The sequence below is a fragment of the Cervus canadensis genome, chromosome 11 (assembly GCF_019320065.1).
Source record: "Cervus canadensis isolate Bull #8, Minnesota chromosome 11, ASM1932006v1, whole genome shotgun sequence".
NCBI classification, from domain to species: domain Eukaryota; kingdom Metazoa; phylum Chordata; class Mammalia; order Artiodactyla; family Cervidae; genus Cervus; species Cervus canadensis.
Window position 1 is genome coordinate 58,311,780 of NC_057396.1, and position 19,403 is coordinate 58,331,182.

The 19,403-nt window shown below is 33.6% G+C and overlaps 1 protein-coding gene across 2 annotated transcripts in view; it reads left to right on the plus strand.

The window, feature by feature from the left end:
* Window positions 1-19,010, plus strand: part of QSER1 (glutamine and serine rich 1) — an 80,820-nt gene extending 61,810 nt beyond the window's left edge. For both annotated transcript variants that reach the window (XM_043480977.1, XM_043480978.1), the window contains exons 8-13: window positions 503-720; window positions 5,759-5,896; window positions 8,051-8,148; window positions 11,589-11,741; window positions 14,054-14,149; window positions 15,388-19,010. In XM_043480977.1, the coding sequence (XP_043336912.1) occupies window positions 503-720; window positions 5,759-5,896; window positions 8,051-8,148; window positions 11,589-11,741; window positions 14,054-14,149; window positions 15,388-15,528 (844 nt within the window). In that variant the 3' untranslated portion in view covers window positions 15,529-19,010. The remainder of the gene's footprint in view (window positions 1-502; window positions 721-5,758; window positions 5,897-8,050; window positions 8,149-11,588; window positions 11,742-14,053; window positions 14,150-15,387) is intronic.
* Window positions 19,011-19,403: the final 393 nt, after the last annotated feature.

Genomic DNA, 19,403 nt, shown 5'->3' on the forward strand with positions numbered 1-19,403 from the left:
ACTAGAAGCCCATTGATCATCTCCATTACAGCCTCATAGGAAAAATGAGTTCGTACAGGGAAAGGAGGGGGAGAGAAATAATAGGGCCTGAATTAATACCGTCCCTTACTAACTGAATATGTTGAATGTCAGTGTCAAAGAGTGTATTTCAAGAGAATTTTGGAGCAGTCACCATTGGCGATGTGTAGGGCTTAGACTTTATTTTGGAGGTATTGGTGAGGTGATTAAAATTTTTTTCACCAGTGTTTCTTGGTTTTCTGTTTATTTTTTAATTAAATTATTTACATTCAGATTTTTTCATTCTAAATTTTTATTTACTTTATTTGGCCAAGTTGTGTGTCCTGTGGGATTTTAGTTCTCCAACCAGGGTTTGAACCTACACCCCCTGCAGTGGAGGCACAAAGGTCTAACCGTTGGAACCCACCAGGGAAGTCCCTTGTCTAATTTATTTGAATTAGACAAGTTTTCAGTGTGTTAATGAAGTCTGTTTGTAACATTGCAGAACTGTTCAGGCTAAGCCAAGTAACAGCAGTAAAACTTCTGATTCTCCAACACCAAAAACTGCAACAGCAAAAGCCCCTTCCATGAAACCCAAAGTTAAACAGCTAAAAGTAAAGGCTGAGCCACCACCAAAGAAAAGGAAGAAATGGAAAGAAGAATTTTCATCATCCCAGTCTGACTCATCTCCTGAGATCCACTCTAGTAGTAGTGATGATGAGGGTGAGTTCTTCATGAAATGAATACCTTGATAGTTTGAGATTTGCTGCATTAATGGAGAGGAACAATGATGCTGACAATTCAAAATGTATTTATTTTTCCTTAATTAGGGAATTTAACTACCTCATTAAGTTCTGCTTAGGCATATATTTGCCCATGACTAAGCTAAGTAACTGTGCCTTAATTTCTCTTTTATAAAGTGAAAAGATTGAAATACATAGCAGTTATCTAACACTTTTTGACCTTAGAACCCTGTTCACTGTTAGAAACTGTTGAAGGCACCAGTGGGCATTTATGTAAGCTCTATATATATTGAAATTAGCTTCATTAGAAATTAAACCTGAGACAGTTGTAAAACAGAAACGTACCAGAAAACATCCATCAGCCATCAAACTTACTGCGTAACATTTACAAGAGATTTTCAGCAGTTCAGTAGTCCAGAGCAGAGGCAGGCAACTACTACTGGTGGTCTAAATGTGATCTGCAGCCTATGCTTAAAGTTTTATTGGAAAACTGGGAATTATCTACATGTTTTCATAAGTTAGTTTCCCCTTACAGTGACCGATTTGAGTAGTTCTTACAGAGAACACGTGACCATTAAAGTGCCAAATATTTACCACGTGGCCCTTTACAGAAAAATACGCTGACCCCTGATTCTAATAAGGTAGTCAGAAAAACATGGAAGGATGACGGAAGGCTGCGTATGCCATGCTAAAGCTAAAAAGCTTGGGATTCTGTAAACAGGGGAATCCTTGGAGGGATTTAAGTAAAAGAACAAATGGTAAAATCTGAATTTGAATTATGAGACATCATCTGTCTGTTCAGTCACTCATTTGTGTCCGACTCTTTGCAACCTCATGGACTGCACCATGCCAGGCTTTCCTGTCCATCACCAACTCCCAGAGCTTTCGAGAAATTCAAGATGTATTCTTGGCAGAACTTGAATGATGAATTGAGTTTTGGGGGTACTGTTGAGGTTGATGTCTAGGATGGTTTCTGGCATTACAAGTATCATTGCCTGGGAGCTGATCTAGAGATTACTTGGATAGAAACAGAGTTATAATAAAAATTCTTTCATAACAGAAGTTTGCTTAAAATGTATTATTTTTAAAAGCTACTTGGAAATGTTTTTTAGAAATGTTTGTAAAGTATCAGAATTTGTAAAGAAATTTAGTGCTTTGAGTATGCATGGAAGGCATTATTATATGTGTATAATTATATGTAATATCACAGTTAGCAGTCCTGCTTACTGTTTAGAATAGAGAAGTTTAGAGAAGTTTAAGTTCTGCTTTGCACTGTTTATACAGCTTCCTCAAATGACAATCAAGTTGAAAATTTTGCACTGCTTTGCACTGTTTATACAGCTTCCTCAAATGACAATCAAGTTGAAAATTTTCTTTCACTGATAATCTGAATTACCACTCGGTGTCACTAGTAGGCAAGCATTATTAGTGCTTCTTAAAAAGAAGGAAATATGATAATAAACATAGTTTTTAGGCTGGTCGTTTTTCAAACTATTTGTTTCAAGACTTCTTTATAATCTTCAAATTTATTAATGATTCCAAAAGACTTTTTTGTGTGTGATTTGTATCTATGTATATCACCAAGGATCAGTTAAAACAATTTTAAAATATTTTAAATAAACCCATTACATATAGGGGACTTCCCTATAGCTCAGATAGTAAAGAATCTGCCTGCAATGCAGGAGACCTAGGTTTGATTTCTGGGTCAGGAACATCCTCTGGAGAACGAAATGGCAGTATTTCATTGATGAACACTCCAGTATTCCTGCCTGGAGAATTCCATGGACAGAGGAGCCTGGTGGGCTACAGTCCATGGGGTCGAAAAGCATCGGACACGACTGACTAACACACATGTTACATATTAATGTAAGTTTTTTAAACAATTGTGTTTAATTAGAATAGGATTTTCATATTCTGTATTAGGTTTTTTATTAGATGTTATTTTGGTTAAAGTATGTGAAGAAAACCTGGACTCATGTTAGGTATGTAGTTAGGAAAGAGAGGAGTATTTTGATTACTTTTTTAGATAATTATGGGTATTTTTCTTTGCTACTCAAAGGATTTTATTTTGTAAACTTGACAAGTGATAGTTTCTTCAACTTTTCATGCTTTGTTACTTTAAAATCTGTTTGTTTTACCCTTTGAAGTATCTTTCATCTGTGAATGACTTTATAACATTTTTTGGCCATGTGAAAATATTTGTTAGCTCACTGATTTTTTTTTCCATTTTTTCCCCCACATTTTAAAATGTGGCAAAATATATATAACATAAAACTTGCCACTTTTACCCATTTTTAAATGTAAAATTCAGCAGCATTAATTATATTAACAACTGTTGCACAACCTCACAGCTATTTCCAAAACTGCTTAATCACTCCAAATAGAAACTTTGTAACCATTAGGCAATAATTCCCCATTCTCCCTTTTCCCAGCTGCTGATGATATCTAATCTATTTTCTGTCTCCATGAATTTGCCTCCTCTACATGTCTCATGTAAGGGTGGCTTATTTCACTTAGCATAATGTTTTTAAAGTTCGTCCATGTTATATAGCATATGTTAGAACTTTTTAGGTTTTATGACTGAATGCAATTCCATTGTAAGTTTATCCATTGTATGCCCTTATCTTTTTATCTATTGATAGATACCTGGGTTACTGCCACATTTTGGCTGTTGTAAATAATGCTGCAGTGAACATTGGCATACAAATATCTGTTAGGTTTGTGTCCTGGTTTTCCACTTATTTATATACCTAAGAGTGGATCCTAAGAGTGGAATTGCTGAGTCATATATTTTATATATTTAGCTTTTTGAGGAGCTGCCTAACTGATTTTCACTAACAATACATAGGTTTCTGGTTTCTTTAAATCCTCACCAACCCTTGTTATATTTTGTTTTGTGATGATAGGTATTTTAGTAGGTGTGAAGTGGTATCTCATTGTGGTTTTGATTTGTATTTTCCTAATGACCACTAATGTTGAACATCTTTTCAATTCCTTACTAACTATTTTCTTACTTTATTTGGAATAATGTTTATTCAGATTCTTTGCCCTGTTCATTTCTCCTTTTGTTCCTTAGTTGTAGAAGTTCTTTATATATTGTAGATGTTAAACCCTTATTAGGTATATGATTTGAAAATATTTTCTCCCATTCTGTAGGTTGATATTTCACTTTTTTTTTTTTAGTATATGTGCTGTGGAGGTGAGTCCTGTATTTCAGTTTTTGATAATGTCTTTTGATGTACAAAATTCAAAATTCTGATAAAGCCAAATTTATCTGTTTTTTTTCATTGCTGTTGTTTTTGGTGTCGTATTTGTAATCCATTGCCAAATCCTAGGTCATGAAGATTTATCCCTGTGTTTTCTTCATTAAGAGCCTTATGGTTTTAGTTTTTACATTTACATAATAAATTTTTGCAGTATTAAAAAATAACATATTTAATATTACCACTAATTTCATCAATGAAGTCTTTAAGTATTGAAATGGTCGTCAGGCTCACAGTGGTGAAAATAAGTTTTCCGAAATTCTAATTTTCACTTAGAACCTCAATTTCATCATCGGCAGCAAATATTGTCAGTTGTTTTCCTGGTAGTGACAAGTTCACTTCTCTAAGAAAATGTCTGCCAACTACTGAATAGGGGTAGGGTATCTGTTATTTTTTAAGTAAAAATGGTATTCCAGTGGAGGAGAAGGTGGCTGGTTCATCAAACAATTGCATGGGTGCTCCTCCTGGAGACAACTGTCATACATCATAGCAGAAGTGCTTTATATATACCTCTCATTTCATCACAGTTTTAAGACATTTACTCAAGAGTAAAGATTTAATACAATTAAGTTTTTACTGTTTCTCCAAGGATTATTCTTAAATATGAAATGAAATGACAATGAAATCAGTGTTTGGGGTTTTTTTTCTCCTTCAAATTCATGACCGCAGATGACAGTCATGGCAGAGTACATGGCTATTGGTACAGTTTGCTGTCAGTGTCTCAGTTCATGCTCAGAAAGGCCCACAGATGTTTTACCCAGCATTACTTTTACAGATGTCAATAGAGTAACAAAGGTATATAACATCTTAATATTACTAGGAAAACAGTTTGACATCAGAGACCCCTGAAAGGGTTGTAAGAGCCCCTGTTAAAGGTTGTGATGATAGTTCTGTATTTGAATAAAAAAGTAAAACTTAAGACACTCCTCTAATCTTGCAGTTCTTACCGTTGAATTTGAGTGAGATTTTTTTTTTTTTTTTGAGTGAGATTTTTTTTATACAGATTGTGTTTACATTAAAAATTTTTTAAATATGTCTTGACTCTAGACCAGAATTTTACAGTAATTTAAGTGTAGAAGTAAAAAGAAAAGATATGTATATGTTAACTCATACATTAGGTGTTTTATGGTTTCTTTACTAATTAAATACTAGAAAAATCATCCAATTTTGAAGTAGCACGACCTCGCAGTTGATGTCTGGTAGGGCCAGGGGAGGGGACACAGGTCCCTACAAGGGCAAATGTTTCCAAATGTTGGGCTGGTGTTGGACTTCAGAGGCACCTGGGAATTTTTTTTTTTTTTCGTTCTACCACCACTTTATTGCTACCAACCCATCTCCCCCCACCCTCACACATGCTCAGTCATGTAACCCCATGGACTGCAGCCCGCCAGGCTCCTCTGTCCATGGACTTTTCCAGGCAAGAATACTGGAGTGGGCTGTCATTTCCTTCTCCTGGGAATTTTTCTTAAAGTGTAGCATTTAAGCTTCATTACCACTCCAGATTCGTTTTAGTAAGTCCAGCAGTCTGGTTTTTTTTTGTTTTGTTTTCAAAGCTCTCCAGTGATTGTGATAGGCACAACCAGCTTTGAGAATCTCTCATTCGAAGTGTTTTTAAAAGCCGTGTGGGAGAACCTTGACTTTGAAGAAGTTTTATCTACAACCTTTTATCTGTTTGTAGGTAACCTGCTGTTGGGTGACGTGTTTTTAAAGTTGTCAGAAAGGAATCTTTAATATTTCCTCTTTTCTCCCTCCCAGAGTTTGATCCTCCAGCTCCCTTTGTCACTCGGTTTTTGAACACAAGAGCAATGAAGGAAACCTTTAAGAGTTACATGGAATTGCTTGTCAGCATTGCTTTGGATCCTGACACAATGCAAGCGTTAGAGAAGAGCAATGGTACAGTCTGCTAAGTAATACTTTTTTGGCAGTACTTTCCAGATCTTTTTCTTTCTTCTCTGTTAGTTATATGTTTAATATGTGGTTTTTGTGATATACCCTATATGTTGTCAGTTAATAAACTATTGATATATTGGTTCTATAAATACAGCTTTATATTTCATTAGGGTCATAGCTTTTCATGAATTGTTTGAATAGTTGAACAATTTTATATTAAATATATTTTTATTGATTTCTACTCATGAGAATATTCCAGTATTCCTGCCTGGAGAATTCCATGGACAGAGGAGCCTGGTGGGCTACAGTCCATGGGGTCGAGAAGCATCGGACACGACTAAGTGACTAACTACCTACTAGTTTCTTTAAATCCTAGAATCTTTTTCATACTCATAACATTTTCACTAAGTATCTATATTATGTAGAAGGTCCAGATTTCAATCAATTTTTATACTTCTGTTTTCTAATAACTGGAAAGATGAAGCAGATAACAGTAGTATAAAGATTAAATTGTATATTTATGTCTAGTAAAAGATACATCACAGAGTAAATATTTTCTAATCAATTAGCAGTAAAACCATAAATGCCTTGGATTATATTTATTAATATTATTCCTTTTTGACTCTTGCTCTAGTAACTTTTTCTCCCGGTAAAGTGGGGATGAAATTGACATGTGAAATAAGCTAATAATTCGTGTGTCTAATGTCACTCACTAATATTCACCCTTCAGCTGCTACAGCTGTCGCCAGGGACAGTTAAGAGAAGGAAAGGATTGATGAGCCAGTCCCATTAGCCTTCTAGCAGAATGAGCTGAACAAGTGCAAGATCAAAAAGATAGTAACAATGAATAAATAGTAACAATATACTTCAACAGCAGTGCCTAATGATATAAACTGTTTTATTATTTCCATATATACTCTGACATACATTATTCCCCATAATCCCAGAAAACTTAGCCATTTTTGGAGTAAAGACAGTGAGGCTTAAAAAGGTTAAGTGACTTGCTTTTTAAGAGCTCACAACTTGCAAGTAGCAGAAAAAGGATTAAATCCAAAGTCTTCTAATTTCTAGTCTTGCTTTTTTGATCATATAATCAGAAACAGTAACAAAGAGCCTGCAGATGTTTTCTCTGTCAATCAGAACTCCTTGCATCATAAAATATACATTTCTTAATAGTGGTCATTTCTGGGTAGTTGTATTTTAAATGATTTTTTTCCTATTATATTAAAAAATTGTTTTTCTCCATTTAAAATGAAGGGGATTTTAATGGTTGTATTTCAAAACAATGCACAAATGTTTAAAACTTGTTTTTGTAAAATGTAAATTTTGAATAGACTTAATCACTACTGGAAAGATAAAAAGAAAGCTATCAGGTGTGTTGTGGTGACTTTGAACAGCATTCCTTACTGAGGACTTTTTTTTCAACTTGAGGAAAGTGTTCTTTTGCTGTCTCTGTGCTTGTGTTTATTTTCCAGATATAAAGAGACATTTTATTTAGCTATGAAATTAGTAACCAGATTCTGAGGGTTTATATATACATTTTCAGAAAGGTCATTAAAGATAATTAGTATTATAAAATGTTGCTATGCTCATAAATTTGTAGTAACCTAATCTATTTACTACAGCACCTAAAGTAATTAATTTATACTCTGAATGTATTTTTCTTTTTCTAAAATAACTATTTTGACTCTTTCCTTGTGTATTTGAAACTGAATTTTGACTATTTTTTCTTGCCCCCTACTTATCCTTTGCCCCAAAGTACAGTGAGTTAAGAATATCATACTCCAGTATTTTATTGAAAAAATTTTAATGTTAAATTTATGATTTGAAATATTGTTATTGTTCACTTGGTAAGTGAAGTCTGGAGAGATTAGGCAGTTTGACCGTTTGTTGATCAGTTCTAATGCTGGGGTTAAAACCCAGGACTTCTGTTCTCTCATCATAGTATGCTGCTGCTTTCTCAGTTAGCTATTGTAAACTTTTTTTTAAAGCTAACTTTTGTTAAAAAAAAAAACCTTGTGTGCAATATTTTAAAATCAATACTTTACACCATGAATTTAATGTCAGTCTATTAATGTTTTGAGGAAAAGCTGTATTTCTAACAAGGTTTTGTGTTGCTAGTTCATCCTGTTACAACAAATTCTTATCTTGTTTTAGATGAGCTACTTTTGCCTCATATGAAAAAAATAGATAGCATGCTGAATGATAACCGAAAGAGACTTCTTTTGAATCTTCATTTGGATCAGTCATTCAAGGTATTTCCTTCACATGGTTTATTAGCAAATTCAGTAGCAATTATAGTCCTCAACATAATAGGAAAGAATATTTTGGAAGTCATTCTCAGTTTTATAAAGTTGTCTACCCAACAAAAATTTGATTTTTATTCATTGTGAGTCTTGTCTGAACGTCTTTTTATTTTATTAAGTACATTCTTAATGTTTATCATGTTTTTCTTTGCTTAAATTCATTTTTCAGGTTTTTATGTTCATCTTTTGTTGTTTAGTCGCTAAGTTGTGTCTGACTCTTTTGCGACCCCATAGACTGTAATCCGCCAGTCTCCTCTGTTCATGGGATTTCCCAGGCAAGAATACTAGAGTGGGCTGCCATTTCCTTCTCCAGGGGAATCTTCCCAACCTAAGGATCAAATGTGCATCTCCTGCATTGGCAGGCAGATTTTTTACCACTGAGCCACCTGGGAAGCCCTTATATTCATGTAGTATTCCTTATATATAATATTATAATTTTCAAATGTTTTCAAAAATGCTTCTCTTAAACTACTGTATTCCAATCTTGTTTATATTTTAAGCCTTTTTTAAAATTTCACATTTCATCTATACTTAGAATTGGCCATAGCAGTTATCAAAATTCCCTTTATTTGCTTGGTTTACCCAGTGTCTAAGGAAAAATTGATCTTCACATAATGGTAGGAGATATTATACATCTGTTAACATATCTTGGCACTGTAAATTGGTTTTTGGTATTACCAGAAATTCAGTTCAGTCACTCAGTCATGTCCAACTCTTTGCGACCCCATGGACTGCAGTATGCCAGGCTTCCCTGCCCATCACCAACTCCCGGAGCTTGCTCAAACTCATGTCCATCAAGTCCATCTATTATCAGAAATAGAGAACAACAAAAAGCTAATCTAAAGTCAGAAAATTTATCATAGAATCTACTGAGTAATCAAAAGTTTTCCAGCTTTTCTTATTCAAAGTGTAACATGTGACATCTAGAATCATTTGATTACATCTAAACTCAAGAGAAGTTTTTTTAATACATTTGTATAGCTTTTTTATAAACAGTCTTTATATTTTTGGAGCAGTTTTAGCTTCACAGCAAAACTGAACAGAAAGTACAATTTCCAATTATCCCCTGCCCCCACACATGAATAACTTCCCCCATTACCATCTTCTCCCACAGAATGATACATTTGTCACAACTGATAAACATACACTGACACATCATGGTAACCCAAAGTCAATAGTTTCCCTTACAGTTCACTCTTGTGCATTCCATCAATTTAGACCAGCATATCCACTATCATAGTATCGTACAGAGTAGTTTCACTGCCCCGAAATCCTCTGCTTTGTTCATCCCTTTCCCTCCCCTAACCTCTGGCAACGACTGATCTTTTTACTTTTACTCCATAGTTTTACCTTTTCCAGAATTACATATAGTTGAAATAATATGGTATGTAACTTTTTCAGATTGGTTTCTTTCACTTACTAATACTCATTTAAGTTTTTGCCATGTCTTTTTCATGGCTTAGTAGCTTATTTCTTTTTAGCCTGAGTAATACTCCATTGTCTGAATACCCCACAGTTTATACATTCACCTACTGAAGGGCAACTTGGATGCTTCCTAGTCCTGGCAATTACTGCCAGACAAATTTGTGTGAAGGGTTATGTGTAGACATAAGTTTTCAGGTCCTTTGGGTGATTTGTATAGCTTTCTCACATATTTTATCTGAATTCCACGTAAAAGTGAAGATCAATTTCATCTTAGGTAGGTGAAAATTAATGCTCTGAGACTGATTTAGAGGTTGTAGCCAGTTAGAGTGTGTGTGCTCAGTCGTCTCTGCCTCTTTGCAACCCCAAGGACTGCAGCCCACTGGGCTCCTCTGTCTATGGGATTTCCCAGGCAAGAATACTGGAGCGGGTTGCCATTTCCTTTTCCAGGGGATCTTCCTGACCCAGGGATTGAACCCACATCTTTCAAGTCTTCTGCATTGGCTAGCAGGCAGGTTATTTACCACTAGTGCCCCCTGGGAAGCCCGATGAGAGGTTCAGTGACGGCAGACTCTACTAGTCATCCTGTAACCTTCACTGGCATACACTTCCAGAGGAGAAAAAAGGAATTCGGAAGTTAGTAAGACAACCAGTGCTAAGAATTTGTTCTGCTCACTCCTAATGAAATAGTTTGTGGGGAGATACCATGTTTTCGGCAATGAAATATTGTCAGATTATGTTCTGTGAATATTTACTAAATCTTACAAATGACCAGTTTTGGCAAACCATTTCAAAAATGTTGAGCCAGTTCCCTAAAGACTTGTGTTAAAATAAAGCCATCACTTGGAATTTAGTAGACTTAGTAGGTATTTCAGTCTTATGCAGTAGTTTACGGCGGACAACTAAAAATTTTTCATATTCTTGTTTTCATAGAAAAAACACAAAATTTCTAATTTTGAACTTATAGTTACTTAATGTAACTGTAAATGGTAATAGTGATGTCTATCATAGATAATTTTCATTTATAGCAATTTGTATTTCACAGCCAATATATACACACAGTATTAAAAGTTAGAATGATGTGATGTAAAATACTATAAATAGTAGATTATAAAATATTTTATTTTTAGAAACAGTTACTACTATTTCCCGTGATGATTTTGAAAATTTTAGGAATCTTAAAGCCTTTTGAAGTTAATAATTTTTTTTTCCTCTGAAATACATTTATTTCCAATCATCTTGAGCATCTTCTTTAAGTTCCATTTGTTATAAGGAGTAATTCTGGGTCCAGAATTTTTCAAACCTGAACGTGTTTTATATGGAAAGCACAAAAGTATATAATAAAAGCACAAATAATCTAAGAAAGAGAGTGAAGCTAGAAACTAATAGCTCATTCTGATAGAGGATGCTGAAAGTTCTATTGTTTCTATTAAATGAAACAGTTCACTTCTACACTTTTGTTTTAAAAATTAAGTTATTTGTTTAAGAAATGTTTGAGGGGTCACAGAGAACCGATACAGTTTGAAAAAGAGTGACCTTGAAGGTTGAAACTGTTTATAAACAGATGACACTTAGAGCTGTCCTTCCCCTTGACTTGAAGCCTAAGATACAATACTAGAAGGAACACTCTGCCTCATTCAGGAGTCCCCACAGTGTCACATGTTGTTGCTTAAATCAGGTCATAATGTTGGCTCATATCCAAGGGGTGGGGAAATAGGTTCTATATCTTGATGGGAGGAGCTACCAAGAATCTGTGACCATGTGTAACACCCCATGTATGTTTGTGTATGTATGTAGGTATATATTGTATATATTTACCACACCCCATCAGTAACTCCCACATATATTTTTTGTGTATATATGTACATGTATGATTATACTTTTATATTAAAAAATAAATTTTCAATAGCTGGAGGTAGTCAAGCTCACTTTTTTCTAACATCAGTTATTCTTGCTTTATTCTCAAGAATGCCTTGGAAAGTTTTCCTGAACTAACAATAATTACTCGAGACTCTAAAGCAAAAAGTGGGGGATCTGCTATTTCTAAAATCAAAATGAATGGCAAAGCTTATAATAAAAAAACTCTAAGAACTTCTAAAACAACTACTAAATCTGCACAAGTAAGTATATATTGATTGATGTAATTACAGATTTTTCACTTGTTAATATAAATCCTACTTAAGACATTGAAACAAGCAAGTTTTTTTAATTTTAACTTTTTTAAATTATGAAAGTATGATAACACATTTACAGGAGACTTGGAAAATACAGAGCAAAGTTACATACAGTTCTACTATATATGACAGTTACTTTTTAAGTAGATAAATTAAGATTTTTAGTTGGAGTTTCAATATCAAATTCTCAAAAATTAATAGAATCAGTATACAGAGAAGTAGGAGAATATAATAGACCTGAAAAGCACTGTGAACCAATTCAACATAATTAAGATTTATTCAGTTTTCACACAGTAGGATACAAATTCTATACAAGTTCCCATAGGCTATAAACTAGGAGACAGTGAAACATATCTAGGGACATAAAACAGGGTGCAAAAATTTCATGGTCTAAAGGTATTGAAATCATACAGCGTCTGTTTTCTTATTACTGTGAAATTATGTTAGAAATCAGTATCAAAAGATATTTGAAAATAGCCCATACTTTTTCAAGTGCAGTGTGACATTTACTGAGAGAGATCTTTGACTTGGCCATCGAAAGTCTCAGTAAAATTAGACTGCGCCAACGGGAATTTGCTGTGTGGCTCGGGAAACTCAAACAGGGGCTCTGTATCACCCAGCGGGGGGGACGGGGGAGATGGGAGGGAGGGTCAAAGGGGAGGGGATGTATGTATGCCTACTGCCGACTCATGTTGAGGTTTGACAGAAAACAACAAAATTCTGTAAGGCAATTATCCTTAAATAAAAAGTAAATTTTAAAAAATTAGACTGAAAAAAACACAAAGAGTGATTGCAAGGAAGAAAGCATTTAAATGAGAAGTTAATATTAAAGATACTTTAAACAAAATCTCTTATATTTGGAAATTAAGTATCCACTTTTAAATGATGGGTATCTCTAAGAAGCTATAGCAAGGAAAATTAGAAAATATTTGTAATAGAATGAAAGTGAAAAGAGAATTTACCAGAATTTGTTGCATGCAGCTGAAGCTGCTCAGTGCAGTTAAATACAATACGGCGTCTTGACTAAGGTATGAAAACAAATAATGGACACTAGCATAATATTTTGTGAAACTTGAACAAAATCTGTACTGTGGTTAATGTATCACTAAACAAGCAAATATTTTACTCTGTTGTTGTTAAATGTGAAGTGTGTTCAGGAGGAATGAACAGGAGCAGGGACTCATTCTTGGTTTTTCTCCATTGCTTAGCACAGTATCTGGCATATAGTGAGTGCTCACAAATTTTCTAAATGAGACTGATAATTATTCCATGCTTATATTTTTAATATTTTTGTATGTCATTGAATACAAATGCATACAGATAAATGAGTGTGCACATATTGCATAAGAATCAGTATTCCATATCTGTAAAATTATTAAACTTGGAATTCATTTATTTTCAAACATAGTCTAAATTATTTGCTGTTTCAGAAAGCAGTTTAGTGACATATCGATTACCCCTCAAAAATGTGTTTTGTAGGGAAAAAAAAATGTTTTGTAGAAACATTCATAAATACATAAAACCATATGCCTTTGCTCATTGTAGAATTGTTTATAAGAACAATTCCAAATATAGGTCACCAGTGTGAGACTGAATAAAGAGCTACCAAGGTAATGTAATACTGTGTGCTTTTTAAAAAGAGATTCAGTCTTTGAATAAAAAATTTTTTACTTCCTGTAGCTTCCCAAACATAGTTATAAGTATTAAGAATACAACAGTGGAAAATGGTCCCAAATCCTTGCTCTCAATTTCTATGGGGGAGTGAGCGCAGTGCTTAATAAACTGAAGATACCCAAGTTTTGTTTAGGTTTAAAAAGTTATGAAAAACAAGATTGTGGAACAATATGTACAGTATGATCTCCTTCCCATTACAAAATTTAGTGTTATTAATACATGTTATACATGGGGGAAACATGGAAGAATGTATAACATGCTGTTAACATTGTTTACCTCTGAAACAAGACATTATAGAATTCTTTTACCTTATAAGTCATCTTTTATGTTTACTGTTTAAACTTTTCTATAATGTTTAACTTTTTGGAAATAGTATACTTATATTCAGAAAAAAAATAATAAAAATTTTAAAATATAAATTCTAATTTTGAATAAGCATCTTGTCCATATTAATACATATTAATACTAGCCATATAAGTCTTTTAAGATTTCCATTGAGACTTTTGCTCTAATATTTTCATAAAAGTATTCTTAGTTCAGATGCTCCATGAAATAAATGTGTTTAAATTCTTTTCTTTTTATAGGAGTTTGCTGTTGATCCAGAGAAAATACAGTTGTATTCTTTGTATCATTCACTCCATCATTATAAATATCATGTTTATCTGATATGTAAAGATGAGGTAATTACTTTTTTTTATCTTCTTATAAAAGAAATGTATGTTTTCTTGAACTTTAAGAAGATTGTAGCTACAATATTTTTATATGCAATTTTTAAAGGTTGCATTCCATTTACAGCTACTACAAAATATTTGGTGCTATTCCGTTACACAATATATCCTTATAGCCTATCTTACACCTAGTAGTTTATACCTTCCTATTGCCCCTCCCCGCTCCCACTGGTGACCACTAGTTTGTTCTCTATATCTGTGAATCTGATTCTTTTTTTGTTGTATGTACTAGTTAGCTGCAGTATTTTTTAATGCCTTAAAGAGAATTGTCAGAAATAATTTTTTAAAATATGTGTCTGTGCTCTCTCTGTTAAATGCTGTGCTCAGATTAATCTGAGGCTCACCGCTTCTCATAGGACCTGTGAGTGGTAATGTTTTTAAACTGTTACACTTGTTTTACATTGCCATGATAAATGGCACTTTACTGCATTTTCTTCTCTCATAATGTATAATCATCCTGTTTAATTAATTCATTTCAGTCACTGCTTTGAATATCTTGCTGTCCTCTTTATCACCAGAATGACCTTATCCCAGCTAATTGCAGAGAAATGGGGGTTTTGTCCCTTGGTGTGAAGAAATGATAGTTAAATTTAATTGTATCTTTTCAGTATCATAATTTAAGTTGCTCAGAAATTATATATGACCATACCATGTGATGGATGGGATATAAGGATTAACATCAGAGGTTAAATGGTTGTACACAGTAACCTTTTTTGACAAGCATTATCAGTTTTTTAATTTAAAAGGGTTAAGTTGGCTCAAGGCTGTACAATCATGTATTTGATAATAATCTGGTATTGAAAAATGTGCGTAAATCTAAAATCTATCTAGCAAAGGAGAAAGTAAATATGGTCACGTAGTGTATGTTGGCTATTTTTACAATGCTCTGGAATGCAAGAACTGACCCCAAAATTTGTTATTCCACTTTTAACACAATTGGAGGGAATTGAGAAAGTTTGAACCACTTCTCCTAGCCTTCCTCCCTCCCCCCTTGGAGCTGACAATGATAGGCTTAGACCACTCAAATTTATATGAGATAGTCATTCTCTTCAGATGGAATTTTTTTAAAATATTGGTACTTGGCAAATTTTTAAATCCTCTTTTCATTCAGGGTAGAGAAACAGTGAGCCCTTGTGAAGAGCTTATAAAGTGATAAGTATAAACTAATTTGGTATTTCTTTTCATTTTAGATTTCTTCTGTGCAGAAAAAAAATGAAGATTTAGGGCAGGAAGAAATTGTTCAGCTTTGTATGAAAAATGTAAAATGGGTAGAAGACCTATTTGAAAAATTTGGAGAACTTTTAAATCATGTACAGCAGAAATGTTCCTAACATTGCCACAAAAATTCCATCTATTTTCTGGCATTAATGAGATGGCAGAGGCAGGTGGTCAAAGGGGGTCTAGAGACCTCAGATAATTGAATGTCAAGCAGTGGTCTTGTGTAGGCACGCCTGCTTTGACCATGAACTTGCATCATGGCCTCTGCTAAAAGACAGTGGTGCTGCCAAGGAAGTCAGTCCTTCGGAAATGAACCTAAATGTCACCACATTTTTATCCTGATGAATGATTTTTCTATTTTGTAAACCATTGGGTAACTGAGTTTTATTTTCAGAAATGTTTTTTGACAAATGATGAAGCATGCACTAAATATAATTTTTCTTTATTGCTAGAGAGATAACACTTAAGTAACTTGATTATTTTTTTCCTGACTCTGACCAAACAACAGAATGAAAGAGAAGCGGCAGAAAGCATATGTTTATCTTCATGTCTGACCACAAAATGGAAAGTACTGTACATTATGTAAGCAGATCTGGTGTGATGTGACATTCTGTATGAGAATATCATCAGTTTAAAAATGTAAAATTCAGAAACGGCATTCTGCTTTATGAACTTTTACTCTTAACATGTTCAGGAAACTGGATGTGGAATTGGTGCAATTCTATGACTGCTTTTTGTGTCAAATTATATGGTGATGAAAAAACAATGACATACTATTTTCCCTATCTCAAAAGAAAAGTATTTTCCTTTATACCATTTTTCCTTTGGAAAAAATTTCAATTGTACATTTTATTTCACTAATAGTTGTATTTTTCACAAGGAAAATGTTGTGGTTATAATTATGTTTGATGTATCTGTACTACACTTTTCATTATTTTCAGTAAATCTTATTTAGTTATATGTTGAATTTCTATTGTGAATTTATCTTGAGGTAACCCTCTTTGTTTATACAGATTTACTTCAGTGTTTTCCAGAATATGCATTCAGTACTAGAATTAGTTTAGCTTTATAAATGGGGTTGTGTTAGACACTGCAGTCATTTTCTAATTCATAAAAATAAATTTCTTAGTAAACTAGCACTTGGTTAACTGATTTGTCAAAATTAAAATTAACCACATTCTACATTTTGAAGAATGAAATTTGTAATTAGACTACATGCAGTGTTAAACACAGCAGACCTGACTCAGAACTGGAAGTGGTAGAATCCTCCTTTTGGTGCCTTTCCAACCTTTATACATGCTATTGTAGCTCTCTTTAGTTGGATAGCTAGTGTTTCTTCAAGTAGTTTAGCTGAGACCGTGAATGTATTAGGTTCAACATGACCTTCTGTTTTTATTTGTGTTTGCCAACAGGATGCCTTATTTGTTTGAGAAAAAAATTTTTACTAGTGTCCTTCTAAGTGATCTCCTTTTTTAGGATTCTAAAGAAGTTGTTAATCATCATACTTGTGTTTATTTTACCACCATTTAGTGCCTTAAGTCCTATCAAAAAAGCAGTGTTACTGCTCAGTGCCCAAATAAGACATGCTTACGTGGCTGTTGCTGTTGTCTTGATTTTGAGTTAACAGGCCAACTTCTTACACTTAAAACCTCAGTAAATTGGCAAAGAATTAAAGGTAGCATGTAACTTGATTTGAGAATCAAACAAAGTAGCATTGGGTGGAAATGGAGTATTTGAGTTAAGCTTACATATTTATTTCTGACGGTTATCTTACTGAAAGCAATAATCCTTAATCTAACAATCCTTATACCTGTTGTTAGACAAGATAATCATAGAAATTTCTCTCAAGAATTAAATGTTCCATTTCTGAACATTCAGGCAGCTTATTTTGAAAGCAAAAGTAACCTATTAGATACATTTTGCCTAACTCCAATAAGAGAGTGTCAGCACTGAGAGCAGCGTAAAATTAATTTAGCTAAGTGGAGAACAGTAGGAAGCAGCCATATTTCTTTCTGATACTGACTCTGGACAGCATTGGTTTCTTTCATTTCCAAAGTGCAGAGTAGAGAACTACATCACCTAATGTAGGGTTGTAAGTATACGTCTTTATGTTACTTCCCACAGCTCATTTGCCTGAATTATTAATGATTTAAACATTTTTAAAAGCCATCCTGCATTTAGGTAACTCTTGAAGTACAAGTTTGAAATCACTAGCCACAGTTCCTTCATCATAAGGCCCATGGAAAACAGAGACATTCCTTGTTTCCTGTACAAAATAATCCATTTCCTTTCCAACGGCAGTTGCCCTTCAGTTGTTTGCAGTTGTATTCATATTAGAAAACAAGTGTTTTCATTAAACCAGAGGCCAAGTCTATGATACTGCCTGAAGGAAACCCAGTTACTTTGCACCATCTTCTCTCATTTGATCCATATAGCATAGGCAAAGACATCAAACTCAGGCCTTAGTGAAGTGGGACTATTACTATGACATCCATACACAAGTCCTTTCTTTGTATGAAACTGAATAAATACCTAGCTGGTTAGCATTCACATTCCTTGCCAGGGAGTTTGAAATGTGTAATATAGAAATAGGCTTAGGTCGTAGATAGAGTTCAAGAGATAAAGCACATGTTGCCACAACCCAGGAAAACGTGTTTAAGAAAGATTGGATTTTCGTACCTACAGAAACCTAGACACAATTTACTATTTTTAAAAAAATCATTTTGTTTTGGTATTTACTCCTAGTTCAGATTAGTGGTTAGAGAAGGGGCCTCCTTATTCCCATTTTCATGATGACCTAGTTTCTACTTAATTGATCTAATGAAGTCATAAATTTATAATGACTTATGAATTATAGTAAACAATAGAAACTACCCACTTTTGTATTATACTATCAAATAGAAAACAATGATGAGATAGAAAAATCTAAATTTAAAATGGCTTAGAAAATATTCAGGTTATCTTTAAATTTCTGAATTTTGTCTAGTTTCTAAAACAGTGAAAATTATAGGTGATTCACACATCCCTTACTGTTTTTGCAAAGTCTCAGTTTCCTTTTAATATATGTATTTATTTTTGTTAAAACAGCTATTTTCCAACCTGTGACTTTGGAGATACACCCATAAAACTAATATGGCAGCAGGGTTATTGAATCAGCTTTGGGTCCCAGAAGTTGCTTCAGATGTGCACGTTGTGAATTTTATTGTATCTTATAGAATATAATTTTTGTTTTAAACTGTAGTTCCATCTATTTCTCAGAAATACTTTTCAAAGAGTGAAAAATTCCAGGATAACTGCTTCTGTGTCAATTACGCTTGACACATAACTGCACAAATGAACAATGTACACTATTAGTTGTACATTAACTTACATGTACGACTTTTGGCATCTGTGTTCACAAATGCATGTTTTCTCAAATCACCGTTATTTATAAGTGACAATAATTGAGGTTAAGGTTACAAAGAAACCTGCATTTGTAGTCCAGAGTTTTAAGTGGTCCATAATACAATGTACGGAAATGTGAAAGACAATTTTGTATATTTGTTTGTTACTAACTCAGATCATTAAAATGAAAACAATTTTTTAAACAACAAAATCAGAATGTTTTGGGGTTTGGTTCTTTTGTTTTTAAGAATTGAAAACTGAGGTATTGTATTATTCATGTATCATCATGTTATAGATTCAACACACATTACGAAGTCCTAAATAATTAGGTGAAAATGGTAAAGGGCCCACCCATCATTTTCTCAAATGATTAAGTCAATATTTGATGAATTATTCAGCTTCAGCTGACAATATCAGAAAGTACTTAGGACTTTCTGTGTTGAGATATGACTCTTAGCCTTTCTCCTTCTATAAAGAACTATAAATTCTGTGATTTCTAAGTTTTATTTGAAAACACTGCATAGCTAAAAGCGATTCCTAATATCCAGATACTTTTAATTATCTATGTAAACTGTTGAGTAGGTAAAAAAGGATTTTTGTCTTG